Here is a 25300-nt window from a genome sequence, read left to right as displayed (position 1 = left end):
AATGTCTGTATTTCCAGACACAAATGTCTGAAACACTTAAGTGTAAACTTCTTGAATATACAAATTGCATTTAATTACAAAACCTAAATATACCTTTGTGTTAGAGAAGCTGCTCCTGTGATATAAAGATGAATGGCAGTTTTCACTCATCAAGCCTGGCCTCATGCCGTAGAAAACTAGGTTTATGATCTTAACAAAAGGAGATTCTTGATTTTGTTTATGCATCTAGTAGAATAAGGGAACCAGCATTGCTTAATCTTTAGAAAATTCAAACCAAAAGAAAATAGAAAAATCTAGATTTTCTAAAGAGCAAGAGAAGAAATGTGGACTAGTCAACCTCTTCTTATTAAGGCCAGGCAAACTTGGATCCGAATTTATTATATTTTTCCCCTGCCTATCAGTTCTTGATGCCAGAATAGAGTGGAAAGGAATTCTTTCTTCCTTCCTCCCTCCCTCCCTCCCTCCTTCCTTCCTTCCTTTCTTCCTTTTTCTTTCATAATGCTATTTCATGTGGTTTTTTTGCCAGTTACTTTGTAAAGAGTCCCACGTGAATGCATTTCAAGCCACATTTAATTGTGGAGAAAGTAGAAAAGCAAAAAGGCATAATTAATAATTGTAACTGGAGAGAATTCAAGGAAGAATAATTGTATGACAGATTCAGTTATGTGTGTCTAAATAGTACTCATGAGTTGCTATCAGAACTCTCTGGTGTTAGTTTTGAAATTACAACCAAAAACTGTTGGGTTTCCAAGGAATACATGGTTCCCAGTTTTCTATAAACATTCTATTTCAAAATGTCCAGTGGTATTAATTTCACAGGAAATTTCTATGAGAGCTAAAAGTAATGGCTGTGTCTTTCTCTCTCTGTCTCTTTTGTAAAAAAAAAAACAGCTGGACCTATAATCTGCAGAATGCTGAGTTACCCCCCAACTCGCCGAGCATTAGCCGTGGGATGTGGCTTACAGATGTTCCAGCAGCTCTCGGGCATCAACACTATCATGTACGTATTCCTGTTAGCTTTCTCTTGAAAAGACTGTGACAGGAGTACTTCCGAGGGAAGACAAAGAGCTCTCCCTCAGTGCTTTGTCACAATAAATGCAGGGATTTCTCCTTGAGTACGTTTTACCATTGTTAAAACTTGGAATCCACAGGTAGTTTTACGTTTGGTAAGTTATTGTTACTATATGTTTCATTTAATTTGTAACTATTCAACCTGCTACGTTTTAAAGAGTCCAAGCGAATATTTGAAACTTGGTTGACCCTACAGAGTCACACAGCCCATTTTTATGCAATTGTGCGATGATTTTGGAGCGTGTTCCTTCCTCGGATCCGCTACATTCCTGTCTTGACTGTATTCCCTTGTTTTCCAGACAGCTTCGTGGCTACTTTCACTTCATCTGTATATATTTGATTTCATGTACCTATATAAAATTTAGGACTCACAAATGGGAAAATAATGTGATATTTGTCTTTCTGAGACTCAGTTAATTCACTTAATATGATAATCTGTGGTCGTATCCATTTTCCTGCAAACAATATAATCTTATTATTCTTATGGCTGAACAAATTCCATTGTGTATATAAATGATATCTGTCCATGAACTTCCGGGATGGTTCCACAGTTTAGCCGTTGTACACAGTGCAATCCAGTAAACATCACTGCAAGGTCTCTGTGGGACATGTTGATGTACAGTGCTGGGAGAGTGGTATAGTTGGGTCCTATTGTCGGTTTCAGAAAAACCTCAGTGCTGACTTCTATCATGGTGGCCGGGGTAGCCTACGCTATTCCCAGCTGTATGCAAGGCTTTTCTTGTTATTTTCGTTTTCTTGATAGCAGTTCCAATTGTGGTATCAAGAAATACACTCCTCTAACTAGTAAAGTTGAGACTCTTTTCACAGGTGTTGGCCATTTGTATTTCACTTTTTGAAATTTTCTGTTCATTTTTACCATCACATCCATTTGTGATGGGTTGTTCTGTTGTTGTTGTTGTTGTTGTTGTTGTTGTTGTTGTTGTTCTTCTTCTTCTTCTTCTTCTTCTTCTTCTTCTTCTTCTTCTTCTTCTCCTTCTTCTTTTTCTTCCTCTTCCTCTTCTTCTTCTTCTTCCTCTTCCTCTTCTTCAGTTTCCTTAGTTCATTGTACATGCTATATGCCAGTCCTTTGCCAGATATACAAATAGCAAAGTTCCTCTCCAATTCCCTATGTTCCATCTGCACCTCTTTCCTTTCCTGAGTAGAAGCTTTTGAACATCATCAGGTCTCATTTGTCTACTGTACACCTTTCTTTTTTATCAACTTTTTGAGTAAGCAACAAAGTGCTTACCTGTGCGGATACTGTCGTGTTTTTCCCATCCTTTTTTCTCTAGCAGTGTACAGAGAAATGATAATGTGATTTCTGTCCTTGGGTCCATTTGTGTGATTCATCATTTATTTATATAAATGTGTTGAGCCATCCACTTATCACTGGGATGAAACTGACTTGATTATGATGAAGTGTTTGATGTGTACTTGAATGCTTTTTGTAAGTATTGTATTGGTTATTTTTGTAAATCAGAACAATTTTTCTGTAATTTTCTTTCTTTTTTCTGTCGTGTCTTATTCTGGATTTGGTACTTGGGCAATATTGGCTTTGTAGAAGTGGTTTAGCATGTCCTTTTCCTCTGTATTTCAGAGGAAAAATAGCTTTTGAAGCATTGTTCTCAATTATCCTATTTAGGTCTGGTTGAATTTAGCAGTAGACTTTTTTTAGTTGGGAGACTTCTCGTATTCTTCAGTTTGTTGCTTTTAGATTTGCTTAATCTGTGTATTTCATGGTGATTTAATTTTGGTCCATCTAGAAACACATCCTTTTCCATTTTCCAATTCAATGAAACATAAGCTTTAGAAATATGTACAAATGGTCCTCTGTGTTTTACTGGGTCTGCTGTCATGGCTCCCTTCACGGCCTTTACTCTGTGAACGTAAGCTTTCTGATTCTTTGCTCACTTGACTAAGTACTACTGACCTTGCCTGTCTTCTCAAAGAACCAACTCTTTTTTTTTCTCATTGATTCATGTATTGTGTTTGGTTCTTTCCAATTAATTAATTTCTGCCCCGATATTTATTTCTTTCCATTGTCTAATTTGGGTTTTGGTTTGCTCTCGTTTTACAAACTCAGAGGATATGTTGTTTATGTGTAATTTATTTAAGGTCTCTGCGTTTCCTTTTTTTTCTTCACACAGGCCCCTGTGGCTACAAACATCCATCTTATTATTGTACTTACTTTAGGTTTGGAATGGTGTGTTTTCATTTTCACTCAGTTCTCCGGATAGTCTACTATCTATTAATCTCTCTGATTAATTTACTAGTATTTTTTATTCTTCAAACTTGTACATATCCTGCTGTTTCTCAGCTTTATTCCTAGCTTTATTCCGTTGTAATGTCAGGTACAATATGAGAAACTATTTCAGCTATCTGTGTATCTTAAAACTGTCTATGGAACCTATGATGTGCCCATTTTTCCATTAATGTATTTATTTATTCACTTTATATCCTGATCACCGCCACTCCCAATCCACCTCGTCTCTAAGAGGGTGGAGATCTTCCTTGGGTATCCCCCTCCCCCTCCTCTGGCAACTATGTGCCCATTTTAAATTGTTTTATTTTTATTTTTTGTTATTTTACGGGTATAGGTATTTTGCCTGCATGTATGTCTATGCACCACTTATGTGCATGGTGCCCTCAGAGACTGGAAGAGTGTGTTAAATCCCCTGCAACTACTGTTACAGATGGTTATGAACCACCATATGGGTGCTGGGAATCAAACCTGTATCCCCAGATGACCATTCAGTGCTCCAAACTGCTGAACCATCTCTGAAACAGTAAATAGCACACTGTCCAGTTTAAAAACAACTGCCCTTTTAACACTAGTAGCTCTTGCAAGATAAAGAAGGGTAAAATGGTGCATACTAGAATATTAGTCACAGAGATTAAGAATGGAAGGGAGCTGGTAGATATTAGATCAGCTGAGAAAAAAACCAGAGTGGAGAAGATGTGCGAGAAGACAATACTGGGATATTGTCTCTGTTCGCAGATTTTAGAGGGTAAGAAGTAAAAGCAAAAGGCTGAGGAAAGATAAAAAGAAAAAGAGCTAGGAACCAAAGGGAGAATCTGAATTGTGCATAGTAATAACAGAGAGTACACAACAGTAAACTGGGTGGAGAAGCCTCAGAACTGTACAAAGAAGCTAAGCATGGCTGAGTAACAGGGCCGGGGATTATGGGAAAGTTTACACTGCCCGGGATTATGGGAAAGCTTACGCTGCCAGGGATTATGGGAAAGTTTACACGGCCAGGGGTTATGGGAAAGTTTATGCTTCCGGGGATTGTGGGAAAGTTTACGCTGCTGGGGATTATGGGAACGCACTTGCTCGCGTCTTTTCAGGGCTATGCGTTATCATGCAATATAAGGTCATTAATAAAGTAAATTATAATGGCTATGGACATTTGGAGATTCAGGAAAGACCAACAAGTCCGTTTCCCACTTTTGACTGTAAATGTGTTGAGGGAAAAGTGGACTGAACCTGCAGACCGTTTGGTGTGCTTCATTCATTGGTAAGAACCATTTTAGAGCTGCACATCCTGTCCCAGTCTCTGAGTTTATGTCCATCAGTTCTGCTGTGTCTGGATGACACTGTTTACCTCGGTGTCATCTATTACCTGGGCTGTTACAGTCTTCCTGCCTCCTCTAACACACAGATCCCTGAGTGCTGAGAGACTCCATAGGGTTATTGTTGTTGTCGAGTTGTTGTTGTTTTGTGTGCGCGCGCGCGCGCGCGCGCGCGCGTGTGTGTGTGTGTGTGTGTGTGTGTGTGTGTGTGTGTGTGTGTGTGTGTTTTTCATTTCATTTTGGAATTTTGGTTTTCAATTTATTTTCTTTTATCGTTTGTTTGTTTGTTTGTTTGTTTGTTTTGGAGAGAGAGACAAAGCTCATGAAGTTTGGTTGGGAGGAAGGTGGGAAGGATCTGGGAGGAATTGGAGGAGGGGAAACATGCTCAAAACATATTGTATGATAAAAAATTTAAGCAGGAAAAAGAACTGTTTTGGTACTAATGTCTTTAAGAAAGGCCAATGTAAATTCACGTTAAACACACTCACAATTAAATATAAAAGCCTTCACCACATCACCATAGAGTCATCGCATGGACAAAGAATACAGTTGTGTTTTCTGGGATACGGATCTTGAAAAGTCATATTCTAGTTTTTCTTCCAGCTACTTAAAGTTGGTCACTGGAAAAATAGGTTTTCTGTACAGTAAAATTTAATCGAAGTATTTATTTCTGTTTGAGACTGATGACATTATCCTTTAAAGTTACTTAGCATGCTTAAGTATTTAGGAATAACTTGAGAAGGGTGTAATGGCTTGAAGTGGTTTTTAGTAACAAAGATTAGATTAGCAGGGCTGGCAGGATGGCTCAGTAAGTAGAGGCATTTGCTGAGCAAACCAAGGAACCCATATAAAGAAGGTAATTAAAACCAATCCCACTGTGTTGTCCACACACAATATACACCTCGGCATGTATGTGCCCAGCCACCAAGATTAGCACACACATACACTTCTTAATTAAAAAAAAATTAAAACAAAGATTAGGACCCAGGGTCCTAGTATACTGCAACCACATTCTTTGTGAATTTGACATTAATTGTCCACACCTGTCAGACTGCAACTTCCTTCCTATGTTTTTGGTATTTCCTTCTGCCAACATTACTTCCATTTTTTTCTGACCTTTTTGGTCCTCTGAAGGTCCATACAGAGCCTCGTGTCTGGGTTTGTTCTGGTTTTACTCCTCCAGCCTGCCGTCATGCTGAGACATATCCTTCTTCCTACGTGGTAATGACATAGGACTGTAACAAAGCAAGCGCCAAGCTCTCAAATAATGCAGAGGCAGTTAACAGCCCCGTATGAATATCCTACGTGATTCCACCATCACAATTTATTCTCTATCTGTGAGCATCTTTTTTTTTTTAAATCTTGACAAGTTTAACAGCATAGAAAACAAGGAAATGTGCTCCGTTCTTTTTGTGGTACTTTTAAGTAGAAATCACAGAGCCAATTCTAATTGATGGGTTTCGGCTTATGACAGTGTGCGTCCAAACGCTGATGTAATGACTGTCTTCACCCATTTGCGATATCCAGTGCAAATTGTGCTGACTACAGTTTCCAGTCTTTAATTAAACATTCATTTTTCTAAATCCTTTGTCTTTTCTTAGAAACGCAGGGCTAATGTTGTCCTGGTACTCGCTGTGATTTATGAGTGCCATTAGCACACGTGATGCAGCCCGCTCACCATTAACTCTACGTGGTAAAAGCTATAATCTGCCAGAGAACGTATTTGATGCCTAATTCTGAAAAATAGCAATATCTCAAAATGATTTTAAGCAGTGGTTTGAACCATTTTAAATGATGGTTGAATGTAGACCAGGTCCAATGGGTACAAAGAGGCTACTCAGCTTCTTGAACATGTTAATAAGATGTCCCTATTTAGCAGCTATGACATGAAAACCATGCCATAGAGCCAATAACTGGCGCTTCTCTCTATACTTCTGACACTTCTATTTGGAGCTCATGCAAATTGTAAATCAGCGCTGGGACAACTACAGTGCAGTGTGGCCTCCATGATAAGTCAGGGACTCTCATGATGTGTGTTTTTTCCAACGCTTTCTAAGCTCAGTATGTGTGTCTGTGTGTATGCATTGTGTGTGTGTGTCTCTGTGTGTGTGTGTGTGTGTGTGTGTGTGTGTGTGTGTGTGTGTGTGTGTGTGTGTTCCTGTGTGTGGGCCTCCATACTGGAGGCTTTCCACAGAGTTCTCTGGTCCAGCTAGGTGTGAAGGTTCAGGTGAGGGGGAGAGAGCTCAAGCAGGGAGGGGGATCGGCTTTCACAACCTCCACTGCTGGTGCTGCTCTGCCTCTATTTCCACTGCTGCTGCTCTGGTTTGGGCGAGGCTGAGGCAGCAGGAGACTGACTAGCCTAGCCAGTGAGGGGTGCAGGGGAGCTTCTGATTTCTGGAGAGCAGATCTCTTCCCTAAGCGGTGGTGTTACAGCTCTTATGACAGAAGCTCTCAGACAATGGAGTAATTCCTGCACACCTTTAATCCCTCTAAATAGGATTCTAATATACAGTTTGGGGACAGGTCAGTGTCTGACAGTGGGTACTTCCTATTGGTTTGGCCTGAGAGCTAGGGAAGACCTCATCTACATATTCAGGGGTGTGGTTCTGTTTCTACTTGACTGATCTGTCTTGAGCCTAAATGACCTGTGGTCATATTCTCACCCATGCAGGAGGGACTTGGGGCATTGCCCTGCGTGACTGATCTATCTCAAACCTCTCTACAGGGGTTTGGGGGAGATGTAGCTACGTGAGAAGGGCCTGATCTCCTGGGAGACTAGAAATGCTCCTGCCACCCTTAGGGTCTCCTGGGGATTCAACCTATCTCGACCAGGTATCAGGGTACCTTTCAAAGCCTCCCACCCCACACCTGTGTGCATTTACATGCATGTTACATATGCACATGTGTGTATGTGTATGTATATGTCTGTAGTGTGTGTGTGTGTGTGTGTGTGTGTGTGTGTGTGTGTGTGTGTACATGTGTGTGTTGGGGGTATTTATTCACAGTATTCTTAAGATTCAGTATATTTCACAAACTTTATTTCCAATTTGAAATAATGTCTGAAATATAGCTCAATAATTAAGTTTTGTGAGATTTGGCTAGAAGTATTAATTCTATTCCCCTTGGTTTTAAATGGATTGTTTTTATTAATTCGGGGTTCTGTTTCATGGATATTTCATCATTATTTCCCCCTCTGGTTTCTTTCTCCCACATGAGAAGTAAAGTTGGCAATGCACTTCAGCATTTGAGCCAAAGCCTGATAAAATATAGACGTTGATGTCCCTTTTCCAAGTTTTAACGCCACCCTGAAGTCTGTGTGGATTTCAATTTTGAAATATTTTCTTCCTGATCAAGAAAGGTTCACAGAACCCAAATGGGGGTAACATGGAAAGTTCTTCCTCCAGTTTCAGACACAACCAGTTTCAGAAAATATTTTCTGTCTCTTCTCTCTCGTGGGATACATTATTCCATCCTCTTAGCCTGATAATTATCCTACCTCAGTCATGGAAATAAATGTCCTTCTTGAAGCCGTCTTCCACCTATGCTGTTTGCACACATGTTTGTGTGTCTGTCTGAACATCTGACTTACATGATAAGTCACTTGATTTTTATACCAGAGCATATTTACTCATCTTTAACTCTTTTGGACAGAGGATTTCATGTGTGCAAAACGTGCACAGAAAACAGGAAGTGATGGGAACACTTTGGTGGTCCCACAGTGAAGCCCTTCTGTTGTGAGCCGTCATGCGATGGCCACAGGCCTGTGCCTTTCCTCACAACAACAGGCACACTGAGGAAACTTCAGGAACCTCATGGGTCAGTCTCACAAACCTGGGATAAAGAGACATTATCAACCATGACACCAAGAATGATGCTTATCTCCCTGGATATTAGTGTTAGAGTGCTATTTGGAGACAGGGTCTTCTGCTTTTTCCCATTCACCATGCTTGTCAGGAACAGTAGAGAGAAGCTCACCCCATTTCAAACCAGCAACCTGGGCTGTAGACATGTTCTTTCTTTTTTTCCTTTCCTTTAGTTTTCTCAACCTTGACTGAATAGCATTTTTTCTTAATAGCAGGAGAGCTTTGCTGACAAAAAAAATCAAAGTTGGAACAGATCCAGAAATACTTCACTTAGAAATTAAATTAATTAAATGTGCTTAACAAATATAAATGACTCATTCGAACAACAAGCTGCCTTGGCTTCGCTCTAGATTGGATTATGAAGCAAAGGCCTCAGCCTCAACAATGGGTTTGAGAACATAAGAATTTTATGTCGGCAACAATACTTGAGATGTGTGCAGTTTTGCTACTGGTTGAATATTCCCAAGCAAACATTTGGAATCTGAAACGCTAAGAAACCCACAACTTTCTGGGTGCCAACTTGCCCCCACAAATGGAAAATTCTAGATGTCACTTAACATGTTATAGTTAAAACATAAGTACTACTCTCTCAAAGATAATTAGCTGTAGGCTGTAAAATATGTATGAAAGATGAAATTCATGTTTACATTGGATCCTATCTTTGCCTTGGGATATCACTCTACAGCCGAGCACTCATGGAACTCATGGAAAGTCTCCTGCCTTAAGCCCCTCGGTGTTCGTGTTGCATGTGTAAGATACTATAACTGGCTTATTTGTTGGTTTCAGTGAACTAATGATAAACTCCAAGCCACCAATAATGTGTGACTGTCACATCAAGGAAAAAAAGTCAAGACACTCTTCTTGGTGTTATTTAACTAAGAGGAAGCCCAGATCTAAAGTCTCTTCTTCATGCTCACTGTCTTCTGTGTTGTATGAGTCAGAATCTGTACCTGCCTGATAAATGAAGAAGGCAGAGGAGGAGGAGGAAAAAAGGGAAGAAGGAAAGAAGAATAGAAGAGAAGGAAGGAAGGAAGGAAGGAAGACATGACCTCTCCTACATATGGTGTAGGAGAAAGTTTATGGTAAATATGAGGGACAGCATAACCATAGGCGGAGACATCTGCAAGAGTCCAGAGTGGACATGAGCAGCAGACTGAGCCAGGCCATGTGAGGAGAAGTGGGAAAGGGAGAGGGAAGGGACAGGAGACCCAGAGGACAAAAGGGTAAAAGGCCATAGCCAAAATGTCTGGATTATATAAGGAAGAACCATCGGAGGAAGGGAAGCCAAGCCCCTGGGCTGGAGAAGTTTAGGGTAAGGAGTGGGGTAGGCCGGTCAGGGGACAGTAACAGGTAGGGACTGAAGGATCCTGGGAGAACCTAGTAGCCAGCATCTGCTTCATACGTTAATAGGCATCTCAGCTCTCTGACCTGGGTTTGAGAATTAACACCCCAATGCTCTCTGAGGAATGTGTTCCTGTGTCTGTCTGTTCCTGTGACTGTATGCCAGTTGTGTAACTGTGTGACTGTCCAAAGAGCTTTGCTCTCTCGTTGATTAACAGTACAGATATCACATGTGGATAGGAGGAGGGATACTTTAGAGGAATCTTAACAGGGCTGTACAAGGAATTAACTCACTGACCCGAACCCATCCCAACTGACCCAGATTATAGACATCATTGTTTATCAACCCATAGCCAATGTTCCATTCAGAGTTTAAAGTGGATGTTAATTTCTTATTGGATTTTTTATTTATTTACATTTCAAATGTTATCCCCTTTCCTAGTTCCCTGTCTATAAACCCCCTATCCCATGTCCCCTCCTTTTTCTTCTATGATGATATTCCCCCATCCATCCACCCTTTCCCACCTTCCCACCCTGACATTTCCCTACACTGGGGGACAGAGCCTTGGCAGGACCAAGGACTTCTCCTCCCATTGGTGCCCAACAAGGTTATCCTTTGCTACATATGCAGCTGGAGCCATGGGTCTGTCCATGTGTACACTTTGGATGGTGGGAGCTCTGGTTGGTTGGTATTGTTGTTCTTATGGGGATGCAAACCACTTCAACTCCTTCAATCCTCTGTCTAACTCCTGCAATGGAGACCCCAGTAGTTCTCAGTTCCATAGTTGGCTGCAAGTCTCCACCTCTGTATTTGTCGTGCTCTGGCAGAGCCTCTCAGGAGACAGCTATATCAGGCTCCTGTCAGCATGCACTTCTTAGCATCAGCAATATTGTCTGGGTTTGGTGGCTGTGTGTATATGGGCTGGATCCCCCAGGTGAGGCAGGCTCTAAATGGCCTTTCCCTCAGTCTCTGCTCCAAACTTTGTCTCTGTATATTGTCCTATGAATATTTTTGTTCCCCCTTCTAAGAAGGAATGAAGCATCCTCACTTTTGTCATCCTTCTTGATTTCATGTGGTTTGTGGATTGTATCTTGGGTAATCCAACATTTTAGGATGTTCAATATTTCTATAGGTGCTTCTCAGCCATTCGATTGTCCTCAGGCGAGATTTCTTTGTTTAGCTCTGTAACCCATTTTTTTTAATAGGGTTATTTGATTCTCTGAAGTCTAACCTCTTGAGTTCTTTGTATGTATTGGATATTAGCCCTCTATTGGATGTAGGGTTGGTAAAGATCTTTTCCCAACCTGTTGGTTGCTGCTTTGTCCTAACCACAGTGTCCTTTGCCTTACAGAAGCTTTGCAGTTTTATGAGATCCCATTTGTTGATTCTTGATCTTAGAGCATAAGCCATTGGTGTTTTGTTCAGGAAATTTTCTCCAGTGCCCATGTGTTTCAGGCTCTTCCCCACTTTTTCTTCTATTAGTTTGAGTGTATCTGGTTTTATGTGGAGGTCCTTGATCCACTTGGACTTGAGCTTTGTACAGGGAGATAAGAATGGGTCGATTTGCATTTTTCTACATGTTGACCTCCAGTTGAACCAGCACCATTTGTTAAAAATGCTTTCTTTTTCCCACTGGATAGTTTTAGCTCCTTTGTCAAAGATCAAGTGACCATAGGTGTGTGGGTTCATTTCTGGGGCTTTAATTCTATTCCACTGATCTACCTGCCTGTCTCTGTACCAATACCATACAGTTTTTATCACTATTGCTCTGTAATATTGCTTGAGGTCAGGGATGATGATCCCCTCAGAAGTTCTTTTTTTGACGATAGTTTTCACTATCCTGTGTTTTTTGTTATTCCAAATGAATTTGCAAATTACTCTTTTTAACTCTATGAAGAATTGAGCTGGAATTTAGATGAGGATTGCATTGAATCTGTAGATTCCTTTTGGCAAAACAGCCATCTTTACTATATTAATCCTGCCAATCCATAAGCATGGGAGATCTTTCCATCTTCTGAGGTCTTCTTCAATTTCTTTCTTCAGAGACTTGAAGTTCTTGTCATACAGATCTTTCACTTGCTTGGTTAGAGTCACACTGAGGTATTTTATATTATTTGTGACTATTGTGAAGGGTGTCATTACCCTAATTTCTTTCTTAGCCTGTTTATCCTTTGAGTAGAGGAAGGCTACTGATTTTTTTTTTGAGTTAATTTTACACCCAGTCACTTTGCTAAAGTTGTTTATCAGGCTTAGTAGTTCTCTGGCTGAACTTTTGGGGTCACTTAAGTATACTATCATATCATCTGCAAATTGTAATATTCTGACTTCTTCCTTTGACCTCCTTTCGTTGTCTGATTGCTGTGGCTGGGACTTTGAGTACTATATTGAGTAAGTAGGGAGAGAGTGGGCAGCCTTGTTTAGTCCCTGATTTCAGAGGGATTGCTTCAAGTTTCTCTCCATTTGTTTTGATGTTGCCCACTAGTTGCTGTATATTGTTTTTAATATGTTTGGGTATGGGTTTTGAATTCCTGATCTTCCCAAGACTTTTAACGTGAAGGGGTGTTGAATTTTGTCAAATGTTTTCTCAGGATCTAATGAAATGATTGTGTGTTTTTTTCCTTTGAGTTTATTTATATAGTGGATTACATTGATGGGTTTTCCATATATTGAACCATCCCTGCATCCCTGGGATGAAGCCTCTTGATCATGATGGATGTTTGTTTTGATGTCTTCTTGGATTCAGTTTGAAAGAATTTTATTGAGTATTTTTGCATCAATATTCATAAGGGAAATTAGTCTGAAGTTCTCTTTGTTGGGTCTTTGTGTGGTTTGAATATAAGTGTTAATTGTGGCTTCAAAGAAGGAATTGTGTAGTATTCCTTCTATTTCTATTTTATGAAATAGTTTTACAGTATTGGTATAAGTCTTCTATGAAGGTTTGATAGAATTCTGCACTAAACCCATCTGGTCCTGGGCTTTCTTTTTTCTTTTCCTTTTTGTTTGTTTGTCTGTTTGTTTGGGAGACTTTTAATGACTGCTTTCATTTCTTTAGGAGTTATTGGACTGTTTGGATGGTTTTCTAACCCTGGTTTAACTTTGGTACCTGTTATCTGTCTAGAAAATTGTCCATTTCATTTGGATTTTTCAGTTTTGTTGAATATAGGCTTTTGTAGTAGGATCTGATAATTTTTTGAATTTCCTCAGTTTCTGTTGTTATTTCTCCCTTTTCATTTCTGATTGTGTTAATTTGGGTTCTCTCTCTCTCTCTCTCTCTCTCTCTCTCTCTCTCTCTCTCTCTCTCTCTCCCCCTCCCCCTGGTTTGTCTACCCAAGGGTTTATCTATCTTGTTGATTTTCTCAAAGAGCCAGCTATTGATTTTGTTGATTCTTTGTATAGTTCTTTTCATTTTTACTTGGTTGATTTCAGCCCTGAGTTTGATTATTTCCTGCCCTGTGTTCCTCTTAGGTCTATTTGCACCTTTTTATTCTAGAGCTTTTAGGTGTGCTGTCAAGCTGCTAGTGTATGCTCTCTCCTGTTTCTTTTTGGAGACACTCAGAGCTATGAGCACTGCTTTCCTTGTAAGTGCCCCCTTAAAACCGAAAACACCAAATAGAACTAGAAAAGAAACTCCTCGTGTCACGTTAAAAACAAAAAGGTATTTGGTGAGTGAAGAGATGGCTCAGGGGTTAAGAACACTGCCTGCTCTTCCAGAGGACCCAGGTTCCATTTCTAGCCACCCACGTGGTGGCTCACAACCATGTGCAAATCCAAACCCAGTTCCAGGGAATCTGGCAACTTCCTCTGGCATCTCCGGAAATACATGCACGAGAGTCTGTTAATGCAGACAAAACACTCACACCTGTGAGATACGAGGAAGGAAATCGCTATTAAAACTTTTACTATTTAGAAACTGGACCTAACCAAATTAATACAGCATTGTGCAAAATCTGTTTTGTATGTGTAAATAGAATATTCTTGTTTAATATTTCAGTGTTAAGAAATTCAATTTTAGTCTAATTTAGGCCACAAATAATAGGATATGCTGTTTGAAGTGGTATCTTATAAACTCTAATGGGTCCTGGAATCCTCAGCTAGTCTACATTGTTATTAAGTTTCCATCTTAAATGATTTGGGGAAGAAATACTGAGAACCTACTTCAATTAGCGCCATACTATTTCCAGAAAACTTTCTCGTTTATACAACTCGCCAAGTCCCATTTTCTTGACTTTGAACTGTGTTCGTTATTGTGTACATAGAAGGAAACCTTGAATTGAATTCTGCGAACAAGCTTAGCGGCGAGAATCCAAGTTGGAAATAAAGCCTAAGGTTCGAAAACACTCAATAAAATGCATAAAATGTAGAAACGTTTCGTGGGTCAAACGGGAAGGAGCTGGTGGTAGTGAGTTCAGAGGCTTGAATTCACAGGCTGGGGGACCTGAACTGTGTGCACTTTGGCTGGAATAGACTCTTCTCTGCATAAAATGCCTAGCTCGGGGTCTGTTACCACTTCCTTCCTGAGCAAGCTAAGTGCCTTCTGTCTAAAGGTACCATATACATTATGCAAGGCTCATCTGGGAGATGGCTTCATCAACTGTCTTATCTCAAACAAGTGGCCCTGGGAAGAGCTTTTCTTGCATAACTTAAACCTCCTTAAAGAACTCTTCTCGTTTAAAATTAGAATTCTATTCACTCTGGCAATCAAAGATGGTTTTATTACCTCTGTCATTGCTGCTGGGAGAATTAAAATACCCGTGGAAAGTTAACCAAATACCAAAGACCAATAGACAAAAATATTAGCCCTTATCGCGAGTGTTAGAAGGCTGGTCTCTGCCTGCAGTGTTAGCCATATATTCTGTTTGAATTTTAAAGCTTCATAACAGAAGACCTTATCGCATTGCTTTTTGTCTTTTCTGTGCTTTGAGGCCTGAGGTTCATGTAGGTGTTGTTTACTGAAGGAAAACTAACGGAAGGGAGATTAATTGTTTTTTAAATATAGCTGTCAGTCACTTTCCATAAAATATTGCCTGTCTTCAAGGAGAACTATTAATCGTGAAGAATTACTGTTTTCAAAAGATAGCTAACGTGCTCTGAAGAACATTTCTCACTGACTGAATGTGCTGAACGTGATCCAAATCTCTTCCAGATAACTTTTGTGTTAATAGTCAAATCAAGTAACGTTTAAATAATCCGCGCCCAGGAGATGCATTTTCCTGACTTCAGTAGGTAACAGGTTTGATTCCTTTCTGCCAGGGGTCCAGGTTTCTGGTGTCTCAGAACAAGCATTTGGACAGATGAGTGGGGCTGAGACAGAAGGAAGGCGCTTCCTGGGGAGGAAGCGGTCCACAAGGGTGAAGCAGAGAAGCTCAGTGGCACGGGGATTGACGTTTCAGGCACAGAGAAAGCTTTTTATTTACTGTGTGTACCTTTGCATAGCAATGGCAGGAATGCACCAAGAAGGCAAGGCCGAGAAGCCATGCATGTCCCAGGCTTCCTCTGTGCCAAGATGGTTTACATTTGCTTATTTTTTGTCTATGAGTAAAACCTGGAAGACTCCATGCTCCTCCCTATGTTCCTGCTTCTTTACCTTTATTTGGATTTCCCCTGGCTAATGAAGAAATATCTGTGTCAGATAATTCAAACAATGGAGTCAAGTAGCTAATCTATTTAATTTACATACAAAGAAAATGCTGTTTGTTTTAAAGTTTAGTAAACACTGAAAAGTACTGAATGTTTTTGTTGTTGTTGTCATTGACTTGGTTTTCAGTTCTTGAGAGTGTTCAGTTCGGTTATAAGGAAAAAGAAGCATATATTTGACTTTTATTATATCCTGGAAACTTCCATCCTTGAGAAGAGCTTAGTGAGAATTCAGCTTTTTTCATTATGTAGAAAAAAAATGACCCAAAGCACAGGAGCATGACCATGTAGGACACAGGGTTAAACCAAAGGAGCTTTCAAAGACTTGTGGGAAGGGGGCGGGGCTTCAGGGGATAGGAGGAAGATCATGAAACAAGAACCCGGAAGATGAGAATGGGGCAGGTCATGTGACCACCTGCATTACAGTAAACACCCAAATCTGCAGTGTGCCAAAGCCCAAAACATTTCAAACCTTGGGTTAAAACTCGAGAAATTCAGATTTAATAGCATTTTGGATTTTTATTTGAAGAAAATGCATCTGTAAAAAATCTATGTAGATATCATCGAATCTGGCTGGAAATTGAACCACTTTTGGTCATAAGCCTATTGGGAAATGGATACTCTAAATTAGATTTCTTAAAATCACTATTGCAAGACCAAGTCGGGAAAACAATATTCCTACACATGTTCTCAGAAATGATTACCTATGCGTGTTTTCCGGGATGTGTGATGTGTGCACACATGTATAGGTGCATACGGAGGTGAGAGGTTGCCTTCCAAGATTTTCCTTAACCATTCCATACTCTGTATACTGAGACAAGATCTCTCAGTGAGCCTGGAGCTAACCATTCATTTAAGTTCACTGGGTAAGAGGCCTCTGGCTCCCTACTCTGGAATGCTATCACCGCCTGGCGGCTCTTTACCGGTATGCTCTGGATCTGAACTCAGATCTTCCTTGTGTTTTCAAGGCAAGTGCTTTACAGACTGAGCCACCCCCTTAACCCAAATTGTTACTTTTTTTTTAATCTAAAATCCTACACATGCCCCCAAAGTATTCATCTGGTTTAAAGACAAAATATAAATGCTTTAATACGTATAATATCTTAAGATGTATAAATTGCATGAAGTCCATGTCAGGGTAGCCCTGGTCAAATGCTGTTCTGAAAAGAAGCAATTCAGGAAAAAGGAACACAGCCTTAAGGAAACAATTCAGGTCAGTGACACGGTAAGGAGAGTCTAGGCTGACCTATAGGGAGGCAGCCAGACCCATGGGAAGGAAACAGAAGTTAAAAGAAAAGTCCTTGGAGATAAATACACAAATACCCTACCTCCTATCCCAGCACAGAGTTTCACTGTGTAGCCCTGGCTGTCCTGGAACTCACTTTGTAGACCAGGCTATCACTCACCTCACAGAGATCCTCCTGGCTCTGCCTCCAGAGAGGGTGGGATTAACAGTGTGCACTATCATACCTGACAACACACAGATTCTTGGTGAGTGAATGTTAGGGCTTTAGACAGTCACAAAGATTTAAGGGTTGATTAATGTGGTGGTTTGAGTAGAAATGGCCCCCCATAGACTTGTGTTTGAAGGCTTGATCCATAGAAAGTGGCGTTACTAAAAAGTGTGTTCTTGTTTTGGTAGGTATAGCATTGTGGAAGGAAGTGTTTCACTAGGAAGTGGGCTTTGAGGTCTCAGAAGCTCAAGCCAGTTCTCTACTTGCATAACCATATTTAAAACTCCCTGCTTCTTCTCCAGCACTGTGCCTGCCTACATGTTGCCATGCTTCCTGCCATGATGATAGTGGACTGAACTTCTGAGCTGTAAGGGAGCCCCAATTAAAATGTTCTCCTTCATAAGAGCTGCCATGATCATGGTGTCTCTTCACTGTAATAAAACCCTAACTAAGACAATTGGTAATACTATCTATAGACAACCAAGCTCATGGGAGACCACATTGTCCCCGTGAAGAACTGAGGGGTAGAGCTATGGTACAGCATTAAGTTTGGCATCATTTCCGAATGATGGGAAAGGTGGGTAAAGATAGAGCTGAAAGTATGTCCACCACCCGTACAATTAGGAGGAGTCCTTGGGGGCTAGTTGGGAACTGGCAGGAAGTGTGACAGTCCAATCAATATGTGTAAGAGGTGCTGAAGACCCTTTTTTTAGAAGAAGGATATATAGGCACATGCACAGGCAAATTCTGAACAGAAGTATAGAACCCCCACAAATAAATCAGAAGTGACTTAGGGGATTAGCAAACACCCCCATTAGTCATACGAACCAAAGTTGTTACAAAAACAATGAGGCTAAATTGTGGTTTCTTAACTACACCTTTGAAATGTGTTACTTTCTGTTTAATAATAATAATAATAATTAATAATAATAATAATAATAATAATAATAATAATAATAAATGTGCTATGTTTCCAAAAACGTGCAGCTGTGAAGTAGCGTTTCCCTTTTCTCTCACAGCCAATATAAGCGAACACAGTGACTTACATTTGCTGCTGCCTCCTTGCTCAAAGAGCAGCACTGGTGGCAGAATGATGAGAGACATTGAACGATGTATCAAAACGGACTCAGCCCCTCATGCTGCTGCAGCTTTTATGCTAGATGGTCTTTCCCCGTGGAGAATGAGGAATGTGGACAGAAGGAGAGAGCAATGAAAGGCGCTGTAGATAACAAAGCTCTCTGTGAGAAGGAACAGCACACAAGGATCCAAGTATTCAGTGTTTGGGAGTCTGAAAGGCTTAAACAGTCTTTATTCGACAGGTATGGGAATGTTCCAGTCAGGGTCCAAAGAAAGCGCTAAGTTCCAAGAAAGGTCTAATCAAGGGAGAAGTCACCAAACACATGAGAGAACGTACCAACTCCCCCCCCAAAAGATTCTCACTTCTGCTCCATCCCACACCTTCCCTCACTGTTGCAGAATCGGGGAAGGTGGATGTGGGGGCAGTGGAACATGCGGAGGGCTGATCCAGCCTCCAGCTTCCTGTCACAGGCAGGCTTATCCAACTACCACCTACCGTGAAGATTGCTTTCTAAGCATTGCTAGAGGATACTAAGATGCAAATGACTTGCGTGCCTGCCTGCCTGCCTGCCTGCCTGCCTGCCTGCCTGCCTGCCTGCCTGCCTGCCTGCCTGCCTGCCTGCCTGCCTGCCTGCCTGCATGACTGCCTGCCTGCCTGCCTGCCTATGTGTGTGCATGCATGTCTTTTAAAGCATTGACTACTTATTTGGTCTCTTGTCTTGGTTTCTTTTCTATTTCCATGACAAAACACCAGGACCAAGGCACCTTACAAAAGACAACATTTAATCTGTGGGCTCATGGTTCCAGAGGGTTAGAGTCCATGACCGCCATGGCGGGGAGCCTGGCAGTAGGCAGGCAGGGACAGGACTGGCAGGGACAGCACAAAGCAGTAGTTTACATCCTGATTAGCAGCTTGCAAGCAGAGAGACATGAGCCTGGCTGGGTCTGACTCTGGCGTTGAATCCTCAAGCCTTCCCTCAAGCCAGGCAGACCTTCTCCACAAGGCTACACCTCCTAATCCTTCCCAAGTGGCTCCACCAAGAGGGGACCTGATAGTCAAACATATGGTAGCCATTCTCATTCAAATCACCACAGTTCTGTACCATGTATTACAGACCCCAGGTGTATGATAATATAAATAAGCATTGAAATGATTTGAAAATATGTCCTTTGGTAGATTTTCAACAATGTAATCGTGTAGATGAAGAAAGAAATTCACAATCTGTAACTATTCAGACAGAAATAGGTGAATCTCCCCTTCTTTCATGGAAATATATCAGTCCTTTCTCATCCCTCAAATCTCTCCCATTTCCTAACTCTCTTTTTCTTGTTTGTTTCTTTAAGATATTCTCTTCATAAAAACAATGTTTAAATTTGGGGGAAATTTCATAACCCCATTTTCCTCAATCATTATTTTTAAAACATATACATATACACATGCACATACATACACATATGTGTGTTCAACTAAATATATAAATGCAACTGTTTAAGTCTGTTTAATGTGATTTATATGTGCATAGTTTTATATCTGACCACACTTGATATTGGGTAATTTTTATTGTTGTGCACTGACCTCTTGCCTGCCGTAGGGATTCGGAGGTGAGGTGGTACAGAGTCAAAGACACAGACTGCAGGAGCAGGTGAGAAATGTTGCTGCAAGCTCCTTTAATCCCTTCCACCCACACCTCATTGGTCCCAAGAAAGCATCTCTTCTAAACAGTTGTTCCTGATTGGCTGCTATTGTCTCTGTCAGCAATCTTTGTTCTCTCGGGCAGTCCTCAATTAGGTCCTCTTGCAGGAGACGTTTTTATAGCTGTGTACCCCTCCCACATTTACATGAAATTTCGGGGACTCCCCCTGGGGAAAACTAATCCCTGCCCATCTCTTCAGCCATTAATTACACTCAGGTCTTCCTTTAGGGATGGTGGATCAGGAGATTTCCCCCACCTACCCAACCATGTCACTTGGTATTTTTTCTTTTCAAGTCTCATTTAAGCAACCATCTTTTAAGATTTTATGGGTGTAGCTTCTGTATCATATCTAGAAGACACTTCCTTGTCCTCTTGCTCTGTTGTGTGGTAAATCTTTTCCTGAGGAGATGCCACACGTGTCTACTGACCCCAGATAAGGAAGCTATGACAGACCAAAGCACAGATTACACCAAAGTCCAGCTTGGTGAACTGGAGTAACTTATATGAATATGGTTGAGGGGTTATTTACAAAAGAGGATATGACTCAAATACAGCTATATCATCAAAAGCGTGTCCACAGCACAGCCTGCAGGCATCTTAGCAGAGTGTAGAATGTCCTTTCCAAGGCCCTCAGTTGGTCTAAACCTCTCTCAGACAGCTCAGCCGGTTTCTGCTTCTTCAAGGTAGCTGGTCTGGTTTGAGTCTTCTTTGCATCTTGGCTTCTCCAAGAGTCTTCTTTGCAGCTCAGCCCTCATGTCTGAGAATGACTCTACTCTCATCTTTTATTGCATACTCTGACAAGGAGAAGTCAAGTGGATCTGGTAAATTTTAGGAACTTCCTGAAACTATTTTGAATTGTTTCCCTTCCTATTAAAGGAACTTCCTGCAGGATAGAATGTGTCAATCCTGGAGGAAGCCATTAGACAACTAACTCCAAACACTATCTACTTGCTAGATAAAAAACTGAGCTTCTTAACATAAAGAAACAACCCAGTTCTCTTATACATGTGTCTGGGAATGGTAATTGTTTACACAAATTTTATAATTTTATTTTTGACAACCCTCTTAGTTTTCATGCAGTATTTTGTGGAAACATTTGTATTTGCCTAAGAGTGTATAGTTTGGAGTCTGGGGAGAAAATATGTCTTACTAAGAACATATTAGAACTCATGTGAAAAAGACAGACATGATGGGGCGTTCTTGTAATCCCACTGCCAGAGACGTGGGGACAAGTGACTCCCTGTATCAGTGAGGAGATCCCAACTCAAAAAGAAAAGAAAAAAAAAAGAAAAACAAAAGACAAAAAAGACCCCTGAGGAACAGTAACTAAGGATAACCTCTGACTTAACATGTATCTACATGTGTACCTGCACCAATATCCATGAACTCATGTTCTTCCCCTACACATATACAATAGAGTTTGTATAGTGTTGGCATGCTTATAGATGTATGATAGGGCTTTAAGCATACTATTTTGTCATTCCATTCATTTTTATTGTCTACCATAAGAGGCTGTCATCGAAAGTAATTTTGGAATTTTAGATGCAATATTCTTCAAGAAAAATAGAACTGACCTGATATTGGTGGAGAAATGAAAATTAGCATGTTTTTGGAAATAATCATTTACCTGCATTTGTATAATACTTGTATGCCTCAATTTAATAACATGTGTGCATATTTCCATTATTTTATTTGAACTAAGTTTTTTGTCTTATATGTTATAATGTGCAAATAAAATCCCTATTAACCTGGAAACTATTCCAAGTTATCAAGGAATTTTATGAACTAAAACCCTAGTAAGCAATATTATGAAATGTGTTGTTAAGCAATTCCTCCAAATTAGAACATTCTTTCCTGGAGGGAAGCTATTAAAATTCTGAGATGAATGAAACAAGGTTCAGGACATAAACTTACCCCCAAGAAGTACCAAAGACTTACAGGATTCACAAGGATTCTCCCTAAGCAGAAACAGTCTCTGGGGAAATGTGAACTCTAACCAGCTGAGTGACCTACAAGGTATGCAGAGCTTTGGAGACGCAGCGTTTGTGATTTGACACCTATGCTGGGGTAGGCTGTTTGGTAGTTCAGCTGTTGTTGGTCTATGCATACTGTAAATAACTCCAGTGTGTACGCTTACTAGTTCTCCATGTCAAATGTTAGTGCCCTTTGTGGTATAAGTAGACATTTGTTCACCTTCCCGAAGGCATCTAAACAGTGACAGATAAAAATCTAAGGTGACCTAGGAGTGGTGTCATGGCCCCTGCAGTGGTTAAGAAAGACTTGCAACAGAAGCCGGAGTGTCTGAGGGCTCGGCATCTGCAGATCAATGCCAACATGGCCATCTTTTCACACGTGGTGTGCAATGGTATGACTCCTTGTTATGGCCACAATTGCTCAGGCCTTGCTGTGAGTAGTAAGACAAATAGCTGAGGACAGGATGCTGAAAGGTGGAATGTTTGTGGATTAATCTAAAGGTGGTCAGAGTGTTCTGTGTGAAAAGGTACAGTATGCTTCCTTCATGAGGGGAGTCCACCATATGAGTGTGGAGACATTGTGAAAGTGTTTGAATGATTAGAGAATGCGTTGCACCTCCTGAGAATAGCGTTCGTGGGACACAACCATCAGTCTGCAGCAAGCACTGAGGTTCGGGAGCCACTGCTGTGTGAATAGTAAGAGTGTAACTGAAGCTTGGTTGGCCTTTGAAGGGGAATGTTGAAGGTAGGATTTACAACGGGAAAGAGTTATGGGTCTATCTTCCTCCATGTACATTCTGATTGGGTAAACTGGGTAACAGAGAACAAGCGGTTGAAGAGATTTCCTTACAACAGAAAGGACAAGAGAGAGAGAGAGAAAGAGAGAGAGAGAGAGAGAGAGAGAGAGAGAGAGAGAGAGAGAGAGAGCACAAGTTAGATGTGTACTAAAAACAAAAGCCAGCCACAAGACTTCCTGGACCAAAATCATGGGACTTCTGGGAGGAGTCAGATAATGAAGAACTGAGGATAGCAAAAGTGATACTGACAAGGTCTGGCCTATAAGAGGGAGAAAGGGAGAAATCTGTGATTCAACCTGTAGACAAGAGCTTTCTCTTACGTGTGTTTTCTGTCCCTCTGATAAAAAAAACTCTGACAAGGGCAACTTATGGGAAGGGATTTATTTCTCCCATATTTCAGATTGCATTACATCATTGTGCAAAGGTCAAGGTGACAGGAACATTAAACAGTTACATCCACAGGTTAGAGGGAATGAATGTGTGCAGAGTTTGGTTCTGAAGTTTTCCATGGATACAGATCAGCATCCTCTATCTAGGAAGCTGTGCTGTCCAAGTAGCCAGGTGAAGATACTTGAGACATCAGTAACCAAGCTAATCTCCTGCAGATGTGTCCACAGGCCATCTAATCTAGGCAGTTTCTCACTGAGTCTTACCTTGTAATTCTACATTTCTGTTACCTTGACAACTAAAATCACCACCACAGGCCTCAATAATACCTTAGTATAAAAACTATGATAACCCTGGAATAGGGAATGATCTGAATTAAGTGGATAGAAAATTTAAGACTGGCGAGATGGCTCAGTGGTTAAGAGCACTGACTGCTCTTCCAGAGGTCCTGAGTTCAATTCCAAGCAAACGCATGGTGGGTCACAGCCATCTGTCATGGGATCTGATGCCCTCTTCTGGTGTGTCTGAACACAGCTACAGTGTACTCATATAAATAAAGTAAATAAGTTTTTTTTTAAAAAAGAACATTTAAACAAATAATGAAGGAGTCAATCACAGGCTGACTCATAAGGCTACCAGACACAGGAGGGAATGAGATCAGTTGAAGTGGTACAGAAGCAGAGAAGCTACCCATAGACAGTCTGCATAAACTCAGGCAACATAGTAGCCATCAGTCTAGGAGGCTGGTTCACATAAGCTATTAGAAACATTTGGTTATCGCCAACTGAGGCCCTCGTGAATATCAGGGACTTATTGAAAGTAGTAGAAAGACAGATATTACTACGAAAACCGAGTGAGAAAGAAATAGTCTTTGACCTTACGACTAGCAAAAGGCTTTGGTGATTTTTACTGCGCTCTATGGTATTGTGGTCTTTTAGAGTTGTGAGAATTGCTGGCAGTTTAGACTATGTCATAATTAGGGTTGCTTTGCTGGGAGGAGACACCATGACTAAGGCAACTCTTATAAAGGAAAAAATATTTAATTGGGGCTGGCTTACAGATTCAGAGGTTTAGTCCATTATCATCATGGTGGGAAGCAGGGCAATGTGCAGGCAGACTTGGTGCTTGAGGAGCCAAGAATTCTACATCCTCAGGCAGCAAGAAGAATGCTGCTGAAGGATGCTCTAATTCCACACTGGGCAGAGCTTGAGCATAGGACCTCAAAGCCCACCCCCACAGTGACACACTTTCTCCAACAAGGCCATACCTCCTCATAGTATCACTTCCCATGAGCCAGGCATTCAAACACATGAGTGAATGGGGCCAAAGCTATTCAAACACCACATCTTAAATGGCTTTGACTAATAAACTGGGCTACTGAAGTAAAAAAGCAAGAGGGAATGAGAAAAGGGAAAATAGACAAAGTGATCTATCCAGGCTAGTCAAGGCGTCTTTAACATCTTGGCGTCTCCAAAGCAATTTCAACTTTTCAATCTATGACGTGGACTATTGCTTTAAACGTATTCTGAACTTATCCTCCTAAAAAACTTCTAGCTGTTTCACACCCTCTTGTTCCAGTGTCTGGGATCCATACATGTTCTTCTGGGCTTCTCCAAGGGCTTGTGTCACTTCTCCAGCTCTGCCTTCTGTAGCACTCAAGGCTTCAGTTGACTCCATTCCCATTCCCCTACTGCTGCTGTTTTTAGTGATCATACCATGGTACTGGCGTCTCCAAAGTACTAGGGTCTTCCTCTGCAAATATGCTTCATCAGTAGTCTCTCATAGGCTCTCTTCATGATGTCAAGTCCCAACTAATTTGTGTGACCCCTTCAGTCCTGGGCCATCAACTGTAACTGAGGCCGCACCTTCACCAATAGCCTTTATGGCCTCTCACAGTGCCCAGCCTTAGCTGCTTTTTATAATCCCTTGATGCCTGCAAAACCTGGGTGACTCTTACAACATTACCAAGTACAGCTGCAGCATGGAGTACAACCTTGGCTATCTCTGGAAACAGCTTCTTTATGCTCTCGGAAACAACTTCCCAGATTTTACCTCAGCGATGCTGGTCTCTTCTTAATCACCGTTAATTTCTTAACTCCAGCTAACCATCAATTGTCCCAATAGTCCCTTCTGTTCTGGACTCTAAAGCCAGAGCCATGTGGCCAAAGCTGCCAAGTTCTTCAGCTTCCTGTGGCAGGAACATGATCCCCCTTATTATCTTACCAGCCTTCTGTTTTCCAGCTCCCTCACTGCCTAAGCTTGGCTGTCCTGGAACTTGCTCTGTAAATTGACCTTGAACTCAGAGATCTGCAAGGCTTTCTCTTCTGGGATTAAGGGTGTGTGGCACCATGCCTGAACCTAAGGTTGGGATCTTACCCCAAAGCCCCACTCCCTTAATCTGTTATCTCCTAAAACATAGGATTCAGCTCCATTCT

At 41.1% G+C, this 25300-nt stretch overlaps 1 protein-coding gene across 1 annotated transcript in view; it reads left to right on the top strand.

The window, feature by feature from the left end:
- Window positions 1-870: 870 nt before the first annotated feature.
- Window positions 871-25300, top strand: part of LOC116884172 (proton myo-inositol cotransporter) — a 143198-nt gene continuing 118768 nt past the window's right edge. Inside the window, exon 1 of the mRNA XM_032885323.1 lies at window positions 871-1000. Within this exon, the coding sequence (XP_032741214.1) occupies window positions 912-1000 (89 nt within the window). The 5' untranslated portion in view covers window positions 871-911. The remainder of the gene's footprint in view (window positions 1001-25300) is intronic.

Source organism: Rattus rattus, chromosome 1, assembly GCF_011064425.1.
Source record: "Rattus rattus isolate New Zealand chromosome 1, Rrattus_CSIRO_v1, whole genome shotgun sequence".
NCBI lineage: Eukaryota > Metazoa > Chordata > Mammalia > Rodentia > Muridae > Rattus > Rattus rattus.
This window is presented reverse-complemented; position numbering and strand designations above follow the sequence as displayed.